The sequence below is a fragment of the Hyla sarda genome, chromosome 9 (genome assembly GCF_029499605.1).
Source record: "Hyla sarda isolate aHylSar1 chromosome 9, aHylSar1.hap1, whole genome shotgun sequence".
NCBI classification, from domain to species: Eukaryota; Metazoa; Chordata; class Amphibia; order Anura; family Hylidae; genus Hyla; species Hyla sarda.
The window spans coordinates 39,145,101-39,163,364 of record NC_079197.1 but is presented as its reverse complement, the minus strand read 5'-3'; the positions used below and the strand labels follow the sequence as shown (position 1 = coordinate 39,163,364).

The 18,264-nt window shown below is 42.5% G+C and overlaps 1 protein-coding gene across 4 annotated transcripts in view; it reads right to left on the bottom strand.

The window, feature by feature from the left end:
* PAPPA (pappalysin 1) overlaps positions 1-18,264 on the bottom strand; it is a 312,202-nt gene that overhangs the window by 84,771 nt on the left and 209,167 nt on the right. For all 4 annotated transcript variants that reach the window (XR_008847679.1, XM_056538788.1, XM_056538789.1 and 1 more), the window contains exons 12-13: positions 16,291-16,426; positions 7,200-7,413 (exon numbers count right to left, since the gene is read on the bottom strand). Coding sequence is in view for 3 of the 4 variants with exons in the window: in XM_056538788.1 (XP_056394763.1) it covers positions 7,200-7,413; positions 16,291-16,426 (350 nt within the window). In the remaining variant the exon portion in view is untranslated. The remainder of the gene's footprint in view (positions 1-7,199; positions 7,414-16,290; positions 16,427-18,264) is intronic.

Below are 18,264 nucleotides of genomic sequence, written 5' to 3'. Positions count from 1 at the left end.
TCAGCCAACAGTTATCGCTTTCAACCATCCCATACAGATGAACTTACATTTAAGTGTTGTGTATGGGGAGGGGTAAGCCACAGTCAGACAGCTCTGGCTCTGATGTATCTGCCCCAAACAAAAGGATTGGACGGGGAAAACCAACACCCCAGTCCTTCTGTCCATTGATATCATCTGTTGGTAGAGAGGCTTCTACACCTTAGATAGTACAAGGTGTGTGGGCACCTTAAAGGGGGACTCTGGCCCTAGACATCTTATCCCCTATCCAAATTGATAGGGGATAAGATGTCTGATCCCGGGGTCCAGCACCCACCTGTCATCAGCCTCACTGGAGTGAAGATCGCTCAGTGTCTGATGACTCACGATACAGGGGCCGTATTGAGGGGTGGGGTGTAATGTCACGAGGGGTGGAGTCATGATGTCATGCCCCGCCCCTCAATGCAAGTCTATGGAAGGGGGCATGGTGTCCGCCACACCCCCTCCCATAGGCTTGCATTGAGGGGCAAGCCTATGGGCCACGCCACACCCCCTCCCATAGGCTTGCATTGAGGGGCACGGCGTGATGTCACGAGGGGGCGGAGCTGTGATGTCACAATACTCCAGCCCCTGTATCGTTAGTCACCAGACACGGAGTGATCTTCGCTCCATGAGGCTGATGACAAGTGGGTGCAGCAGGGAGATCGCGCGGGTCCCCAGCAGCAGAACCCCCCAATCAGACATCTTATCCCCTATGATAAGATGTCTAGAGCCAGAGTACCCCTTTAAGTAATATAGTGGCCCTGATTTACTTAGAGTTTTTAGGGGGGCTTTATTAGTGTGGGATATTCTTTCAGACCTGCATCATTCCACTTTATTTACTATGTGGACACACAGGTCAGGAAAGTTCTGGCCAGCTTCTTTTGGTGGGAATTTCCAGCCATTTATTCACAGGATTTTCTGTAAGTAAGTCAAGTTGTGAGAACATGCCCCTTTGTGGGTGGCCATGCCCCTTTTTAAGGTTTTCCGGGTTTATGTGGTGCAGTTCATCACACATTTTGGAGCAGACATATTTGGATGCACAAGCCTACAAAGCAAAACGGGTTAACAATAGTAAATCAGGGTCAATATGTAGCAAATACATCTGACATGCCGAGTTTTTTGGCTAGCTTAAATAGGCAAAATGCACTAGTGTATATTTCTGTGTCCTTTGTTAATTGATATTCTATTTAGGACCCTGCATGTTGGGTGACAACCTATGGAAGACCTGTAATTTTCCTTTGCTTTCGCAAATTTTTCCTTTTATGAGTATCTGTATATTTTAGATGCTGTTAAACTTTTATATCCACAAAGGAAACTGTAGCACATGCTTCACAAAACAAACTACAGGCATGTTTAAAATACACACAATTGTGTTCTGACTCCAAAATCAAGCCATTCCTGTCTTCATTTATTGGTATATGAAAGAATACTTTCCAACAAAAATAACATTGTAGGAAAAACACAGCATTTGCAGAGCACAGCCAAATAAATAGGAAATACATAAAAAAAAGAAAAACCCTGGCTGTGGCAGCTGAACGTCCAAGAGTGAAAGCATTGCCAGCTTCATGTGAACGCATCAGTGGCAGAAGCTTCTGCCCTCCAGACATGTCTCTAAGCAAAAGGACTACAATTGCTGGACAGACAGCGAATAGAACATCTGCCTCGGAATTACAAACTCATTTCAACAATGATATATACGTAAAAGAACAAAATCTTATTAAAGTAAAGGTGTACTTACATATAAAGAAACATGTTGAAGCAACCTGGTATGTTTGTAAAAGAAAAATGAAGTCTGCCAAAAAAGTTTGTTCTCAACCCGGCCACTCGTTTAGACAAGGGTTTCTCAACGTTTCGAAGCAAAAATACCGTATTTATCGACGTATAACACGCTCTTTTAAAACTTAAATTTAAGGCAAAAACCCTACCAGTGAGTTATACGCCAATAAATGTGCTGGTCATTGATTTAAAGTGGCCGCAGTGCCGGCCAGGTCCTCTGCGTGATCGCCCTGCAGTCGCCTTTGGTGACTGTTCTAAAATGGACGTGACCGGGCTGCTGAACTTTAACTAGCAGCCGGCGCTGCGGCCACTCTGACCAGTAGTGGCTGCAGGGAATGACGATGCCGCACAGGGGACACCACTCGATATTCTTTAATGGACGCCCATCCCGCAAGGCCTGCCACCTGACCTAAGCCTGCTGGAGCGTGGCCAGGTGAGGGAATACAGAAAATATAAAAGCAGGGGGGGGGGTGGATAATGAGCAAGGGGGGGGGGGGAATGACGAGCAGGGAGGGAAGGAATGATGAGCGGGGGGGGGGGGTGAGCAGGGGGTAAATGATGAGGCAGGGGGAATCACAGGGGAAAGGAGGCACAAAGGGAAAATGATGAGGCACACAGGGGATCAGAGGAGGGAAGGTAAATGTGGTATAGGGACTGATAAAAGGGGAGGAATGATGTGGCATTAGGGGGGGGGGGCAAACTGAAGAGTAGGGGCAATCAAAGTTGGGGGGATGATGAGGCATTTAGTTTAGAGATTCCAAGTCATTTATTTTACATTTATTAATTTTTTTACTCAAATTTCCCTGTAAAAAAGAGGGTGCGTGTTATACCCCAGTGTAAGGTATATGCCAATAAATACAGTAACTCTATAGTAAATGAAACGTCATTCATGTACATTAAGGCTACAATCAGTCACAACTGTAAACATTTTTGCTCTCTTTATAGCATGTTACACTGTGCTGCATCTATTTCTACTAGGCTGCTTCATTAGTGGCTAATAACATCACTCATGTGTGGGTGGTTACTGTATAGATACATCCTTATGAGGCAAATACTTAAAGGGATTATCCAGGAAAAAACTTTTTTTTATATATCAACTGGCCCAGAAAGTTAAACAGATTTGTAAATTACTTCTATTAAAAAATCTTAATCCTTTCAGTACTTATGAGCTTCTGAAGTTAAGGTTGTTCTTTTCTGTCTAAGTGCTCTCTGATTACACGTGTCTCGGGAACCGCCCAGTTTAGAAGCAAATCCCCATAGCAAACCTCTTCTAAACTGGGCGGTTCCCGAGACACGTGTCATCAGAGAGCACTTAGACAGCAAAGAACAACCTTAACTTCAGAAGCTCATACGTACTGAAAGGATTAATATTTTTTTAATAGAAGTAATTTACAAATCTGTTTAAAGGAGTACTCCGGCGCGCACTTTTTTCCTTTTATCCCGTCCGGGCTGCAAAATAAAAGAGAACACACTTTCTCTTACCTGCCAAAGAGCCCCCGGAGCTCCGGTACACTCCGGTACAGGTGTTCGGTCCCCGGGCTGTATTCTTCTTACTTCCTGTTAGCCCGACACGTCACACGGAGCTTCAGCCTATCACCGGCCGCAGCGATGTCCCGCCTCGGCCGGTGATAGGCTGAAGCTCTGTGTGACGTGCCGGGCTAACAGGAAGTAAGAAGAATACAGCCTGGGGACCGAACACCTGTACCGGAGCTCCGGGGGCTCGTTGGCAGGTAAGAGAAAGTGTGTTTTCTTTTATTTTGCTGGCCGGACGGGATAAAAGGAAAAAAGTATGCGCCGGAGTACTCCTTTAACTTTCTGGAGCCAGTTAATATATATATAAAAAAAAGTTTTTTCCTGGATAACCCCTTTAAAGTGTCACTGTCATTTAGAACAACTTTTGACATGTTGTCCAGACATGTCAAAATTTCAGATCAGCCGGTAAAGTGCTCCACCCGTCTGTCAAATCTGACCTTTTCAATCCACAGACTTCTCCATGCAGAGAAAAGGTCGGATTAATTTAGGGCGATGTTCAGCCTATGAGCGATGATTTTTTGACCTGTGACAATGACGCGTTCAGCCAACAGTTGTGAAGTCTACAACCTAGGACGATATCAGCCTCTCCGTGCAATAGAGCCCTAAGTGTGTATGTGTGTAAATGATATAGTGGAATAAGACTGTGCTCTATAGTATTGTACTACATATCCTTTGTAGATACAGTTCTCCCCACAATCTGGAATTTTGTTAGGAAATTGCAGTCAACAGGCTCCTGTCTAAAATGTGTGGAAAATTTACCTCTACCAAACTTCCCCTCCCCTCCTGCTGACTCTTCCCCCCCCCCAACAAAAATTTATGAATTGACAATGAAATTAGTGTTGAGCGGCATAGGCCATATTCGAATTCGCGAATATTCGCGAATATATGGACGAATATTCGTCATATATTCGCGAATATTCGCATATTCGTTATATTCTCGTTTTTTCACATATGCGAACATTCGCGTATGCGAAAATTAACATATGTGAATATTAGCATATACAAAATTAACATACGCGAAAATTCGCATATGCGAAAATTAGCATATGCGAATTTCCGCATATGCGAATTTTTGCACGCCAGTCTCACACAGTAGTATTAGAGCCTTCTATACACCACACAAGCTGGGAAGCAGAGAGGGGTGATCACTGTGATGTGTACTGTGAAAAAAAACAAAAAAACGAATATTCGTAATTACGAATATATAGCGCTATATTCGCGAAAATCGCCAATTCGCGAATATGCGATTTTCGCGAATAATATTCGAATTGCGAATATTCGTGAGCAACACTAAATGAAATCTAGCTTATGACTTAGAATTTTTTTTGCAATTTGGCCAAAATTGTCTACTTGGTGAGGGTATGTGCTCTTCAATATTTATATATGTGGCTTATATAGCAACAAGATACATGGTACTCATGGGAGCTATGGAGAGGTGCCATAAACAGTGCCATAAAATGAAGCCATAAAAGCGCCAAAAAAGTGTCATAAAATGAAGTGATAACCCTTCACCACTATCCTGCAGCTCTAGGCAATTTGTATAGGACCACATTTTAACATAGTAAATATCAATTTGCGCGGGAGCTTTTACTGAAATGAAAACACAGAATAACTTTGTATATTTTGTTTATGCCGTGCTATTCATTTAATGTTTACTGACTAGTTTGTGCCCAAATTTGTACTTTTAACTCGTGAAATTCCTGACATAATATTGTACGTCTGGTATGAAAGGGAGCTCAAGTGACTGTGAGATCTGAGATAATTCTCTGAAAAATTGCCAAGGACTTTGGATGAATTTTCATTGAGGAAATTGTTTTTTAAGGACAGGCCATATGTAAATTTTAAGAAACAAAGTACAGAACACTGCATCAACATTGATATGCATGCCTATAAAAAAAAGGGGCCTCCAACTGAGAAGTTTGGCAAAACACCAACAATCCTGTAATTCATTATCATCATGAATGGAATCCACTCTTGCTACAACACTGATAATTTGAGATACCGTGTTAAGCCAATATTTCACAATCATGTATATCATAACACAATAACAAACATAAAAAGAGAAAATAATATTGAGTCTCTTTCTCTATAACAGTATATATACTTACACTGAGACATCATTTTTATAGAGAATCAACATACAATGTAGGAGATGTGATGCGTCGGATCGGCGATCCCTGCGATGTCCAGACAGAGGATTAAAGGGGTATTCCAGAAAAAACTTTTTTTTATATATTTCAACTGGCTCCAGAAAGTTAAACAGATTTGTAAATTACTACTATGAAAAATCTTAATCCTTTCAGTACTTATGATCTTCTGAAGTTAGGGTTGTTCTTTTCTGTAATCTCTGATGACATGTGTCTCGGGAACCGCCCAGTTTAGAAGCAAATTCCCATGGGCGGTTCCCGAGACACGTGTCATCAAAGATTACTTAGACAGAAAAGAACAACCTTAACTTCAGAAGCTCATAAGTACTGAAAGGATTAAGATTTTTTAATAGAAGTAATTTACAAATCTGTTTAACTTTCTGGATCCAGTTGATATATATATATATATATATATATATATGTATATATATATATAAAAGTTTTTCCCTGGATAACCCCTTTATGTCATCTAGATATTGCTTCCGCGATTACTTAAAGAGGTACTCCAGTAGAAAGCAAATGTTTTCACATCAACTGGTGCGAGAAAGTTAAACAGATTTGTAAATTACTTCTATTTTAAAATCTTAATCCTTCGAGTACTTTTCAGCTGTTGTATGCTCCAGAGGAAGTTGTGTAGTTCTTTGCAGTTTGACCACAGTGCTCTTTGCTACCACCTCGGTCCATGCCAGGAACTGTCCAGAGCAGGGGCAAATCACCATAGCACAGTGGTCAGACTGGAAAGAACTACAGTGGTCCCTCAAGTTACAATATTAATCGGTTCCAGGACGACCATTGTATATTGAAACCATTGTATGTTGAGACCATAACTCTATGGAAACCTGGTAATTGGTTCTGAAGCCACCAAAATGTCATCCAAAAATAGGAAAAAGTGAGGATTAAAGAAAAATAAGTAGATAACTAATATAGATAAAGCAAATCCTTACATATAAAAGTAAGAAAGATCTGCTGGGAGCTGTAAATCATTGTCTATGTCAGTGTTTCCCAAGCAGGGAGCCTCCAGCTGTTGCAAAACTTGCTGGGAGTTGTAGTTTTGCAACAGCTGGGGCCACCCTGCTTGGGAAACAATGGTCTATGTAGAGGACAGGAGCTTCTTCGGGGTCCTGTACAGTACACACAATGTCCTAAAAAAGTAATGGAGTCGCCCTCACCTGGTTTCCAAAGGAGCAGGTAACCCTGGTACAGGTAAAGTGTACAGAACATGTAATACCTCCCTGTACTGTAGGGGGCGCTACCAGACATCAGTCAGTGTATACGCTTCAGTAATACACGGATTTTACCAGTGAATGCCCATTCTGATCGGTCGGTTCTTCCAGCCATTGACACGTTTCACAGATCTGGACTGTCTGTACATTGTATGTTGAGTCTGGTTTCAACTTACGATGGTCCAGAAAAGACCATTGTATGTTGAAACTATTGTATGTTGAGACCATTGTAAGTTGAGGGATCACTGTACACAACTTGCTTTGGAGTATACAGGAGCTGATAAGTACTGGAAAGATTAAGATTTTTAAATAGAAGTAATTACAAATCTGTATAACATTCTGGCACTAGTTTATTCTAAAAATGTTTTTTCCCCACCAGAGTACCCCTTTAAGCCTCTGTCCGGACATTGTGGGAAGCGCCAATCCAAAGCAACTCTTCTTTTATTACTGACTAGTAAAGAAGTTTATTGGGTAGATACATTAGTATTGATAGCCTACTTACCTCTGTTCAGTCGCACTGTAAATCTCTCCTCTTTGGCAGCTGCTAATTTTGATTGGGTCAAAATCGTGAAAGGACCTCAGAGCCACCCCAGAAATGGCCACCACGTTGGAAGAAAAGCTTATGACGACAGCTTTACTGTGATAAAAAGGCTGACTGAGATCATGCAACACAGGAATCACCAAAGGATTATTTCGACAGCTAAGAATATGAACACCTGTCGTAGGGAAGACGTGAAAGGTAAAAATTAGAAGCTCATCCATTATAAAAGATATTATTAAAAGATGCACAAATCATTATGTTTATTAAAAATTTTAACAATATGTTAAAATTACTAACATATTTATAACAAGTACATACATCGACACCACCCATCCCTACGATGACTTCACCAAAGATATAGAGCTATAAGGCTATGTTCACACATAGTATTTTGCTAATTATTTTTACCGAAAACTGGGAGCAGAACCGACAAATTCTAGTTTTTCTCTGTATCGATTCCACTCCTGGAACTGAATAAAATCCTGAGCAAAATACTGACCACAATACTATGTGTGAACATAGCCTGTATAGACTGAATTTTAAAGGGGTACTCCGCCCCTAGACATCTTATCCAATATCCAAAGGATAGGGGATAAGATGTCAGATCGCTGGGGTCCCGCTGCTGGGGACCCCGGGGATCGCTGCTGCAGCACCCCGTTATCATTACTGGGCAGAGCGAAATCGCTCTGCACATAATGACGGGCAATACAGGGGCCGGAGCATCGTTACGTCATGGGAGCCATGACGTAACGATGCTCCGGCCCCTGTATTGCCCGTTATTATGTGCAGAGCGATTTCGCTCTGCCCCTCGTGACGTCACGGCCTGCCCCCGTCAATGCAAGTCTATGGGAGGGGGCGTGGCGGTCATCACGCCCCCTGCCATAGACTTGCATTAAGGGGATGGGCCGTGATGTCATGACTGGCGGAGCCATGACGTCACGCTGCTCCGGCCCCTGTATCTCCCGTCATTACACACAGAGCGAACTCGCTCTGTGCAGTAATGATGGCGGGGTGCCGCAGCGGCGATCCCCGGGGTGCCGCAGCGGCGATCCCCGGGGTCCCCAGCAGCGGGGTAGGGGATAAGATGCCAGGGGCGGAGTACCCCTTTAAGGCTTATTTTGAGCCTCACTTTTGTCAGTATTTTATTTTATTTTTTTTTTAACAAAAAAACTAAAATTTGCAAACCTTTCTATTATAATTTTTCTCAGTGCCAGTTCAAGTTCTGGGTTTACCTAAAAATACAGACCAAATACTGACCAAAATATTGTGCGAGAGCATAGCCTAAATGTTAGGCTTCAGTTCTTTGAGCCGACCGTAGGAAACTATTCTAGGACTAACCTTCATCCTCAATCTATTCAGAACATGTTCTATTTTATATTGTGTGCCTCTCAATAAATCTGGCACCATCATACATGGTAGGAGATTACTTAAAGCGTTACTGTTCTTTACTGTAGTAAAATTCTGTTGTTTTCCAAATATATCAAAAGTTTAGATTTCACCTTAAAGGGGTACTGTGGTGGAAAACTTTTTTTTTTTTTTTAAACAACTGGTACAAGAAAGTTAAACAGATTTGTAAATTACTTCTATTTAAAAATATTAATCCTTTTAGTACTTATTAGCAGCTGTATGCTACAGAGGAAATTCTTTTATTTTTCAATTTCTTTTTTGTCTTGTCCACAGTGCACTTTGCTGACACCTATGTCCATGTCAGGAACTGTCCAGAGCAGCATAGGTTTGCTATGGGGATTTTCACCTGCTCTGGACAGTTCCTGATACGGGCATCAAGTTTCAGCAGAGAGCACCATGGACAAGACAAATAAGAAATTCAAAAAGAAAATAATTTCCTCTGTAGCATACAGCTGCTAACAAGTACTGGAAGGGTAAAGGATTTTTTAAGAGAAGTCGTTTACAAATCTGTTTAACTTTCTGGCACTAGTTTATTTAAAAAAAAAATGTTTTCCACTGGAGTACCCCTCTAAACCAGATACCATTTTAAAGGGGTGCCAGAAAGTTAAACAGATTTGTAGATTACTTCTATTAAAAAAATCTTAATCCTTCCAGTACTTTTTAGGGCTGTATACTACAGAGGAAATGTTTTTCTTTTTGGATTTCTCTTATGTCATGACCACAGTGCTCTCTGCTGATACCTCTGTCCATTTTAGGAACTGTCCATAGCAGCATATGCAGCATATGTTTGCTATGGGGATTTTCTCCTGCTCTGGACAGTTCCTAAAATGGACAGCAGAGGTCAGCACCGTGGTCGTAACATAAGAGAAATCCAAAAAGAAAAATACTTCCTCTGTAGTATACAGCCCCTAAAAAGTACAGGAAGGATTAAAATTTTTTAGTTGAAGTAATTTACAAATCTGTTGAACTTTCTGGCACCAGTTGATCTAAAAAAAAAAAAAAAAAAATTCCACGGGAGTACCCCTTTAAGTTATAACCAGGAGAAGTGCACTAGACTACCCGGCCTGGTGCCAAATCCCACTGATGTGCTCCATAGACTATAATGAAGTGCATCAGTCAGGTCAGGCAGCTGGTTGGGGAGTTAGTGCACTGCTGAAGGCTTTACCTGGCTATAGCACACAATTGCAGAGAGTCTCAGGACACAGTGAGACACAGTGTGATCTAAAACATGTCACAGGTTTACTAAATGACAGTAATGCCTTAAAGGGGTACTCCGCCCCTAGACATCTTATCCCCTATCGAAAGGATAGGGGATAAAATGTCAGATCGCGGGGGTCCCGCTGCTGGGGACCCCCGAGATCTCGGCTGCAGCACCCACCTCAACGGCTTCCGGCAATGCTGGAGGCTTTGGATCCCGACCACGCGAGCGGAAGAGCGTGACGTCACGACCCACCCCTCAATGCAAGTCTATGGGAAGGGGGCGTGACGGCCGTCACGCCCCCTCCCATAGACTTGCATTGAGGGGCGGGGCATGACGGCACACGGGGGCGGAGTCGTGACTTCACGCTCTTCCGCTCGCGTGGTCGGGATCCGTTGAGGTGGGTGCTGCAGCCGAAATCCAGAGGGTCCCCAGCAGCGGGACCCCCGCGATCTGACATCTTATCCCCTATCCTTTGGATAGGGGATAAGATGTCTAGGGTCTGAGTACCCCTTTAAGACCTGCCTATGAAATACTGGTCTATGTACATTTTCCACTAAGTGTCTATGTGATGTGAACTACTGTACTTGGCCTAAATTATGCATCATCATTTTTGGTTTTCCTGAGAATCTCAAATCTCAAAGAAATCTTAGGTAAATTTTGACACTTTATGACTTTTACGACTTGCAGGATGAAGGGAAATTCACTTTATCAAACTGAGCATTGTGATGGATTGTGATTGTGTGATACTTCTAAAAGTCTACTTCTGGTGACAATGAGAACTGTTTAAGGGAATATGTCAGTATGTTTTACCCCCCAAATAGTTGTTATAGCACCGATCCATATATGTAGCTTTTATTTTGGTACTCACTGGCAATCCCCCCAAGTCAACCTGCAAAGGGTCCATACACCGAAGCACCCGGTGGTCCATTATATTGTGCTGAGTATAGGAGGTGCCAGTGAGTACTGCGATAAGAACTACATATGTGTCACTGGGAAACGCAAAGGGGGAGATTTATCAAAACTGTAAAGAGGAAAAGTTTCCAAGTTGCCCACAGCAACCAATCAGATTGCTTTTTTAATTTTTAATGGCCTCTGAAAGATGAGAGAAGCCATGTGATAGGTTGCTATGGGCAACTGGTCAACTTTTACACTACACAGGCTTTGATAAAGCTCCCCCAAAGTAAAGTTACACGAAAGTTACACAATTAGGCTTCATTTGCATAAGAATAGTTAATTAATTTGCAGAGTTATGCAATTATATCAAAGCTATAGATGTTACCAGAACATCATTATTAAAATCTAAACATATCCTCAATGCCTTACCTTGCGTTCAGCACCATCTATTTTCCCAGCGCAGTTTTCTCTCTGTCTTCCAGTTCAGTCATCTCTATGGTGCAGTTGTGAGCCCTCACTTTCCTGCCTTCCTGTACTATCACTGCTTGTCCTGGGCGGGATGAATACTGTACCATGGAGACGGCTGAAGATGGAGAACACAGAGAAACCTGCCAGTTAAAGGAAAAGTCTGCACTAAACTGTGTTGTTAAAAGAGTACCAACCTTAAAGGGGTTATCCAGGAAAAACTTTTTTTTATATATCAACTGGCTCCAGAAAGTTAAACAGATTTGTAAATTACTTCTATTAAAAAATCTTAATCCTTTCAGTACTTATGAGCTGCTGTAGTTGAGTTGTTCTTTTCTGTCTAAGTGCTCTCTGATGACACGCATCTCGGGAGCTGTCCAGAGTAGAAGCAAATTCCAATAGCAAACCTATCCTGCTCTGTGCAGTTCCTGAGACAAGCAGAGATGTCAGCAGAGAGCACTGTTTCCAGACAGATAAGAACAACTCAACTTCATCAGCTGATAATTATTGGAAGGATTAAGATTTTTTAATAGAAGTAATTTACAAATCTGTTTAACTTTTTTAAACAGTTGATCTAAAAAAAAGTTTTTTTCCTGGAATACCCCTTTAAAGGGGTATTTAGGCCATAGACATCTTATCCCCTATCCAAAGGATAGAGGATAATACGTCTGATCGTGGGGGGCCCACCACTGGGAACCACCTTGATCTCTGTGCAGCACCTGGCATCTGTGTCGGGCTGCTGCTCCAATTGGAAACCTCTGAGTTACCGGGACTGGAGACTTCAAGCCACGCCCCCTCCATTCATGTCTAAGGGAGGGGGCGTGACAGGCCGGCCGTCACATCTCCAATCCCAGAAACTTGGAGGTTTCCGATCTGAGCGGCAGCCCGCCACAGAATGTCAGGTGCTGCACGGATATTGCGGGGGGAGGCGGGTGTCCCAGCAGCGGGCCATAGATGTCTATGGCCGGAATACCCATTTAAAAGACTACTTTACTAAATATGAATCTGCCCACCTTCAAAAATATTAAAAACACCAAATGACTATTAATTTAAATAAAAATACCTGTGATATTGAACAGTGCAATATTAAATAATATAACCTTAAGGGCAACACAACTTCATAAAAACTTTTTAGCACACATTCATTGATATAGGCAGACGGTGCATCTATGACATTGGAAGGGGTAGTTAGTGAGAATTGGGGCTAATTTATTAAAGGGGTATTCCAGGAAAAAACTTTTTTTATATATATCAACTGGCTCCAGAAAGTTAAGCAGATTTGTGAATTACTTCTATTAAAAATCTTAATCCTTCCAATAATTATCAGCTGCTGAAGTTGACTTATTCTTTTCTGTCTGGCCATAGTGCTCTCTGCAGACATCTCTGCTTGTCTCGGGAACTGCGGTTTGCTATGGGGAATTGCTTCTACTTTGGACAGTTCCCGAGACACGTGTCATCAGAGAGCACTTAGACAGAAAAGAACAACTCAACTTCAGCAGCTAAAAAGTACTGAAAGGATTAAGATTTTTTAATAGAAGTAATTTACAAATCTGTTTAACTTTCTGGAGCCAGCAAATCTGACCTTTTCAATCCACAGACTTCTCCATGCAGAGAAAAGGTCGGATTTATTCAGGGCGATATTCAGCCTATGAACGATGATTTTTTGACCTGTGACAATGACGCGTTCAGCCAACAGTTGTGAAGTCTACAACCTAGGACGATATCAGCCTCTCCGTGCAATAGAGCCCTAAGTGTGTATGTGTGTAAATTGTATAGTGGAATAAGACTGTGCTCTATAGTATTGTACTACATATCCTTTGTAGATACAGTTCTCCCCACAATCTGGAATTGTGTTAGGAAATTGCAGTCAACAGGCTCCAGTCTAAAATGTGTGGAAAATTTACCTCTACCAAACTTCCCCTCCCCTCCTGCTGACTCTCCCCCCCCCCCCCAACAAAAATGTATGAATTAACAATGAAATCTAGCTTATGACTTAGAATTTTTTTTGCAATTTGGCCAAAATTGTCTACTTGGTGAGGGTATGTGCTCTTCAATATTCATATATGTGGCTTATATAGAAACAAGATACATGGTACTCATGGGAGCTATGGAGAGGTGCCATAAACAGTGCCATAAAATGAAGCCATAAAAGTATGGACATATCTGTCCATTTTAGGAACTGTCCAAAGCAGCATATGTTTGCTATGGGGATTTTCTTCTACTCTGGACAGTTCTTAAAATGGACAGAGATGTCAGCAGAGAGCACTGTGCTCGTGATGTCAGCAGAGAGCTCTGTGTTCCAAAACGAAAAGAATTTCCTCTGAAGTATTCAGCAGCTAATAAGTACTGGAAGGATTTAGATTTTTTAATAGAAGTAATTTACAAATCTGTTTAACTTTCTTGCACCAGTTGATAAAAAAAAAAAAGTTTCACCGGAGTACCCCTTTAAGAAAGGTGTATATAGCTCACTCAATAATACCTGACCAGGCTTATACTTAAAAAAAGCCTAATAAAGTACATAAAGAATTTGGAAAGAAAGTTGTCAGTCCTCAAGGATGTAGTAATAGGGGAGAGGGTAAGTAGAAAAATTGTAGAGGATATTTTCAGTTAGAAAAAATAATGATAATAACCAATAAATACCAATAGATACATATTTATTATCATTATCTTATCTAACAATGTTTCTACCTGTTATTAAACTTTTGCCTTCCCCCACCCAAACCTTCTTTCAAAATCATCTCGGCTTTGTCCTGTGTCTGCAAGACAAGCAATACAAGTCTATGGAGGGGAAGGGGGAATCTGCTGTAATATGCCTCCTGAAGTGACAGCTATGCTTTAATGTACTAGTCCTGGTCCTGACTCCTACGGATTCCTGACTAAACTCCTTTCCTCTCCTGCCTACTCATGGCTTTGCTCCAGTCATGACATTTGGATACTACATCTAGTTTCTAAACTGTAGATGACCCTTTCCTCCATTCCTGATCAAGTTCTTGTGCTGTGATTGTATTTCAATGGCCATGCTACAGCTCCTGATTGTATCTTCTGTCTCCTGCTTCTGGACAGGCACCTAGTACCTGTGCTCTGTGTTCCAGCTTCGTGTCTGTTCCTGGTCTCAGTGCAGCTCCTAGTTTCTTCCTAATAGGCATATTCTTAGCCAGATTCCTGTATTTTCCTTACCGGTCTTCTTGGTTCCAGTCCACATTCCAAACCTTGGCTTCTTGGTCCTTTTCCATGATCCACTTATTACATATTCCCTAACTGACCTTGTCCCACTTCATATGGCTGCCAACTGGTGACTAGTTTGGGACCACAACATTGGAATTACCCAGCTACAAAGTCCATATTTCCTTGTGGGGATAAGGGCTGAAAACCAGGTTGCAGAGTAAGAATCTACTCTAGAATCTTGTTAAGGCTTCTTTCACACTGCTGTTGTGACAAGGCAGTACAATGCACATCAAAGAAACAGGGGAGAATAGCGGGAGAAAAAATACATCATGCAACATCTTTTTCTCCCGCTACTCCCGTTAAAAAACAACAGCGCCTAGTGGACCCCATAATAGTAAATGGGATCAATCGGGCCCCTTTGTTGCCCGTTGTGCTCCGTCTGGATAACAGACGTTAAAGGCATAATTTTTTTTTTTTTTAAAAAGCCTAATGGGTATTTTCCGATGGGGCACAACGGCAGTGTGACAAGGGCCTAAACGAATACAAAAAAGAAGGTTGCAACAGCACTCTAGGCAAAAAATGGAGGCTCTTAGCGCATTTTTTGATCAAAACGTGTCCCCCATCCACCATGCGGAGGTGGCCTCATTTTGGATGGGACCCTAACACTCATTTCATTCACCTCTGCTGGGCATATGACCTCTGACTGGGTGACATGCTGGATCCACTATTAATTTAAAAAACTTCCTGTGAACAGGGAGGGGTGCAAGGCTACAGAGGGTGCCACTCCCCCTAAATTGCAAACCAAAAACAAAAAGAAAAATAGCCAGCACAACTACCTAACACACGAGTGCATGCTGCTGTGACAAGTACAGAAAAGACAAAAAAGAAGGTTGCACCAGCACTCTTGGTCCGAAATGAGGCCACCTCCGCATGGTGGATGTGGGACATGTTTTGATCAAAAAGTGTGCTAAAAGCCTCCATTGACCAAGAGTGCTGCTGCAACCTTCTTTTTTGTATACTCTGTAAGGGCCTAAGAGAGACATAAAAAGCAAAAATAAGATTATGGCCCAAAGATAAGCAATTATGGAGTTTGGATGATTGGATAATAGTCATATTTACTGATAAATTACCAATCTGTATTGGCCAAGGAGATAATGCTGGGGTCTTTTTCAAGATGATAATGCATGTTGTTGCTATAGAGCAAAGAGTGTTTACATTTTTATATGGAAATGGCATATTAAAGGGGTACTCCAGTGGAAAACTATTTTTTTTTAAATCAACTCGAGCCAAAAAGTTAAACAGATTTGTAAATTACTTCTATATAAAAATCTTAATCCTTCCAGTACTTATCAGCTGCTGTATTCTCCACAGGAAGTTCTGTCCAGAATAGGAACAAATCTGAACAGTCTCTGACATGGATCGAGGTGTCAGCCGAGAGCATTGTGGTCAGGCAGAAAATAAATTCAAAAAGAAAAGAACTTCCTCTGTTGTATACAGCGGCTGATAAGTACTGGAAGGATAAAGATTTTTAAATAGAAATAATTTGCAAATCTGTTTAAATTTCTGGCACCAGTTGATTTAAAAAAAAAATAATAATTGTTTTCCACCGGAGTACCCCTTTAACTCAATGACAAGGTCTTAATCTGATTGAAAATTTATGATAGAATAAAAAAAAAAATGAGGACATGCCTTAAAGAGTCAACTGTTGTAAAGCCCAAAAACTGTTATTTTTGTTGATAATTTGAGAATTTTCCCCCAACTTGATAATTTTCTTTCATATGTTTAAGGTATGTTTTGTGAAGCCAGAATATAAATTAACATACAATGATATATGTGTGGTTTCTGTATTTGCCAAGTATAAAAGCCCTTGGATAAATGTGTAGTTACTATACTAAAAATAGTAATGTTAATGATTTTTACCAAGATCATGCATTTGTTCCTTGACATCAATAAGATGAACACTGATGGTCTCTGGCTTTTGGTAGCTGTAAGATGTTCCGTCCGTCACCAGATGCACAACAACTGCAGCAACAACCACGTATTGAGAAAAGTGGGCCTGTCAAAAAAAGCAACAGTGTGTAAATGTAATGCAACAAAATTACTATTATTGCACTTGAGCATAGCTATTATTGCTCTTATTAACCCCTTAAAGGGGTACTCTGGCCCTAAGACATATTATCCCCTCTCCAAAGCATAGGGGATAAGATATCTGATTGCGGGGATCCAACTGCTGGGGACCCCCACTTTTTGCATTTTCGTTTTTTCCACCAATTGTACATTGTAGTGACATCAATCATTTAATAACAAAATCTACCGCAAAACCAAAAAATACATATTTGTGGGGTGAAATTGAAAAAAACTAAACACCATTATGTAAAAATGACACGTTATCTTTATTCTTTAGTTCCATACGGTTACAAGGATACCCAATTTATGTAGGTTTTATTTTATTTTACTACCGTATATTCCGGCGTATAAGATGACTTTTTAACCCCGAATTTTCTTCTGAAAAGTCGGGGGTCGTCTTATACGCCGGGTATTGAGGTCCGGGATAGGAAAACTTCAACTCCCAGCACGGCAAAGGCTGTCCGGCATGCTGGGAGTTGTAGTTTTACAACAGCTGGAGGCCCCCTGGTTTTTAGTATACAGTATTAGTTTATACTTGCTCTGGCCGGCCCCCGCCTGCAGCCACACACGGGAGCCGGCCCGGGCAGATAATCATAAGGATGTCCGCTGGTCACTTACCATTCCCCGCGATCCTACTTCGATCCTCCTGCGGTCCGGTCCTCCGTCTCTATGGCTGTACACACGGCACGTCAGTGACGTCACGTGCCTACAACCATAGAGGCTGAGGAGCGCAGGACCAGGAGGACCGCAGGAGGACGCGTGCCGACCGGGGCCTGGTGAGTGATCGGCCGTGCTATCTTAAGTGATCCGGTCACCGCTCCCTGGTCACCGGCACCTACTGCTATGGTCCATAGGCCATAGCAGTAGATGGTGACCCGGGCCGGAGGAGCGGTGATCAGAACACTGTGGGGGCAGACCAGTACAGACATACAGCCTGCAGCCATACACTGTATATATCTGGAAGCTGTATGTCTGTTGGGGGGAGCTGCCAATCTAATGTGGGGGGAGCTGCCTACTATTGAGGGGGAACTGCTGACCTAATGTGGGGGGAGCTGCCTACAAATGTGGGGGGAGCTGCCTACAAATGTGGGGGGGAGCTGCCTACTATTGTTGGGGGAGCTGCCTACAAATGTGGGGGGAGCTGGCTACTATTGTGGGGGAACTGCCTACTATTGTGGGGGAAATGCTGACCTAGTGTGGGGGAATTGCCTACAAATGTGGGGGGAGCTGCCTACTATTGTGGGGGAACTGCTGACCTAATGTGGGGGGAGCTGCCTACAAATGTGGGGGGAGCTGCCTACAAATGTGGGGGGAGCTGCCTACTATTGTGGGGGGAGCTGCCTACAAATGTGGGGGGAGCTGCCTACAAATGTGGGAGGAGCTGCCTACTATTGTGGGGGAACTGCCTACTATTGTGGGGGAACTGCCTACAAATGTGGGGGAGCTGCCTACTATTGTGGGAGGAGCTGCCTACAAATGTGGGGAAACTGCTGACCTAATGTGGGGGGAGCTGCCTACAAATGTGGGAGGAGCTGCCTACAAATGTGGGGGAGCTGCCTACTAATGTGGGGGAGCTGCCTACAAATGTGGGGGAGCTGCCTGCTAATGTGGGGGAACTGCTGACCTAATCTGGGGTAACTCCCGACCTATTGTGGGGGAGCTGCCTACTATTGTGGGGGAACTATACTGCCTACCTAATCTGGGGGAACATGATGCCTACCTAATGTGGGGGGAACTACAAGGTACCGTACATCGTGGTAGGAGGGG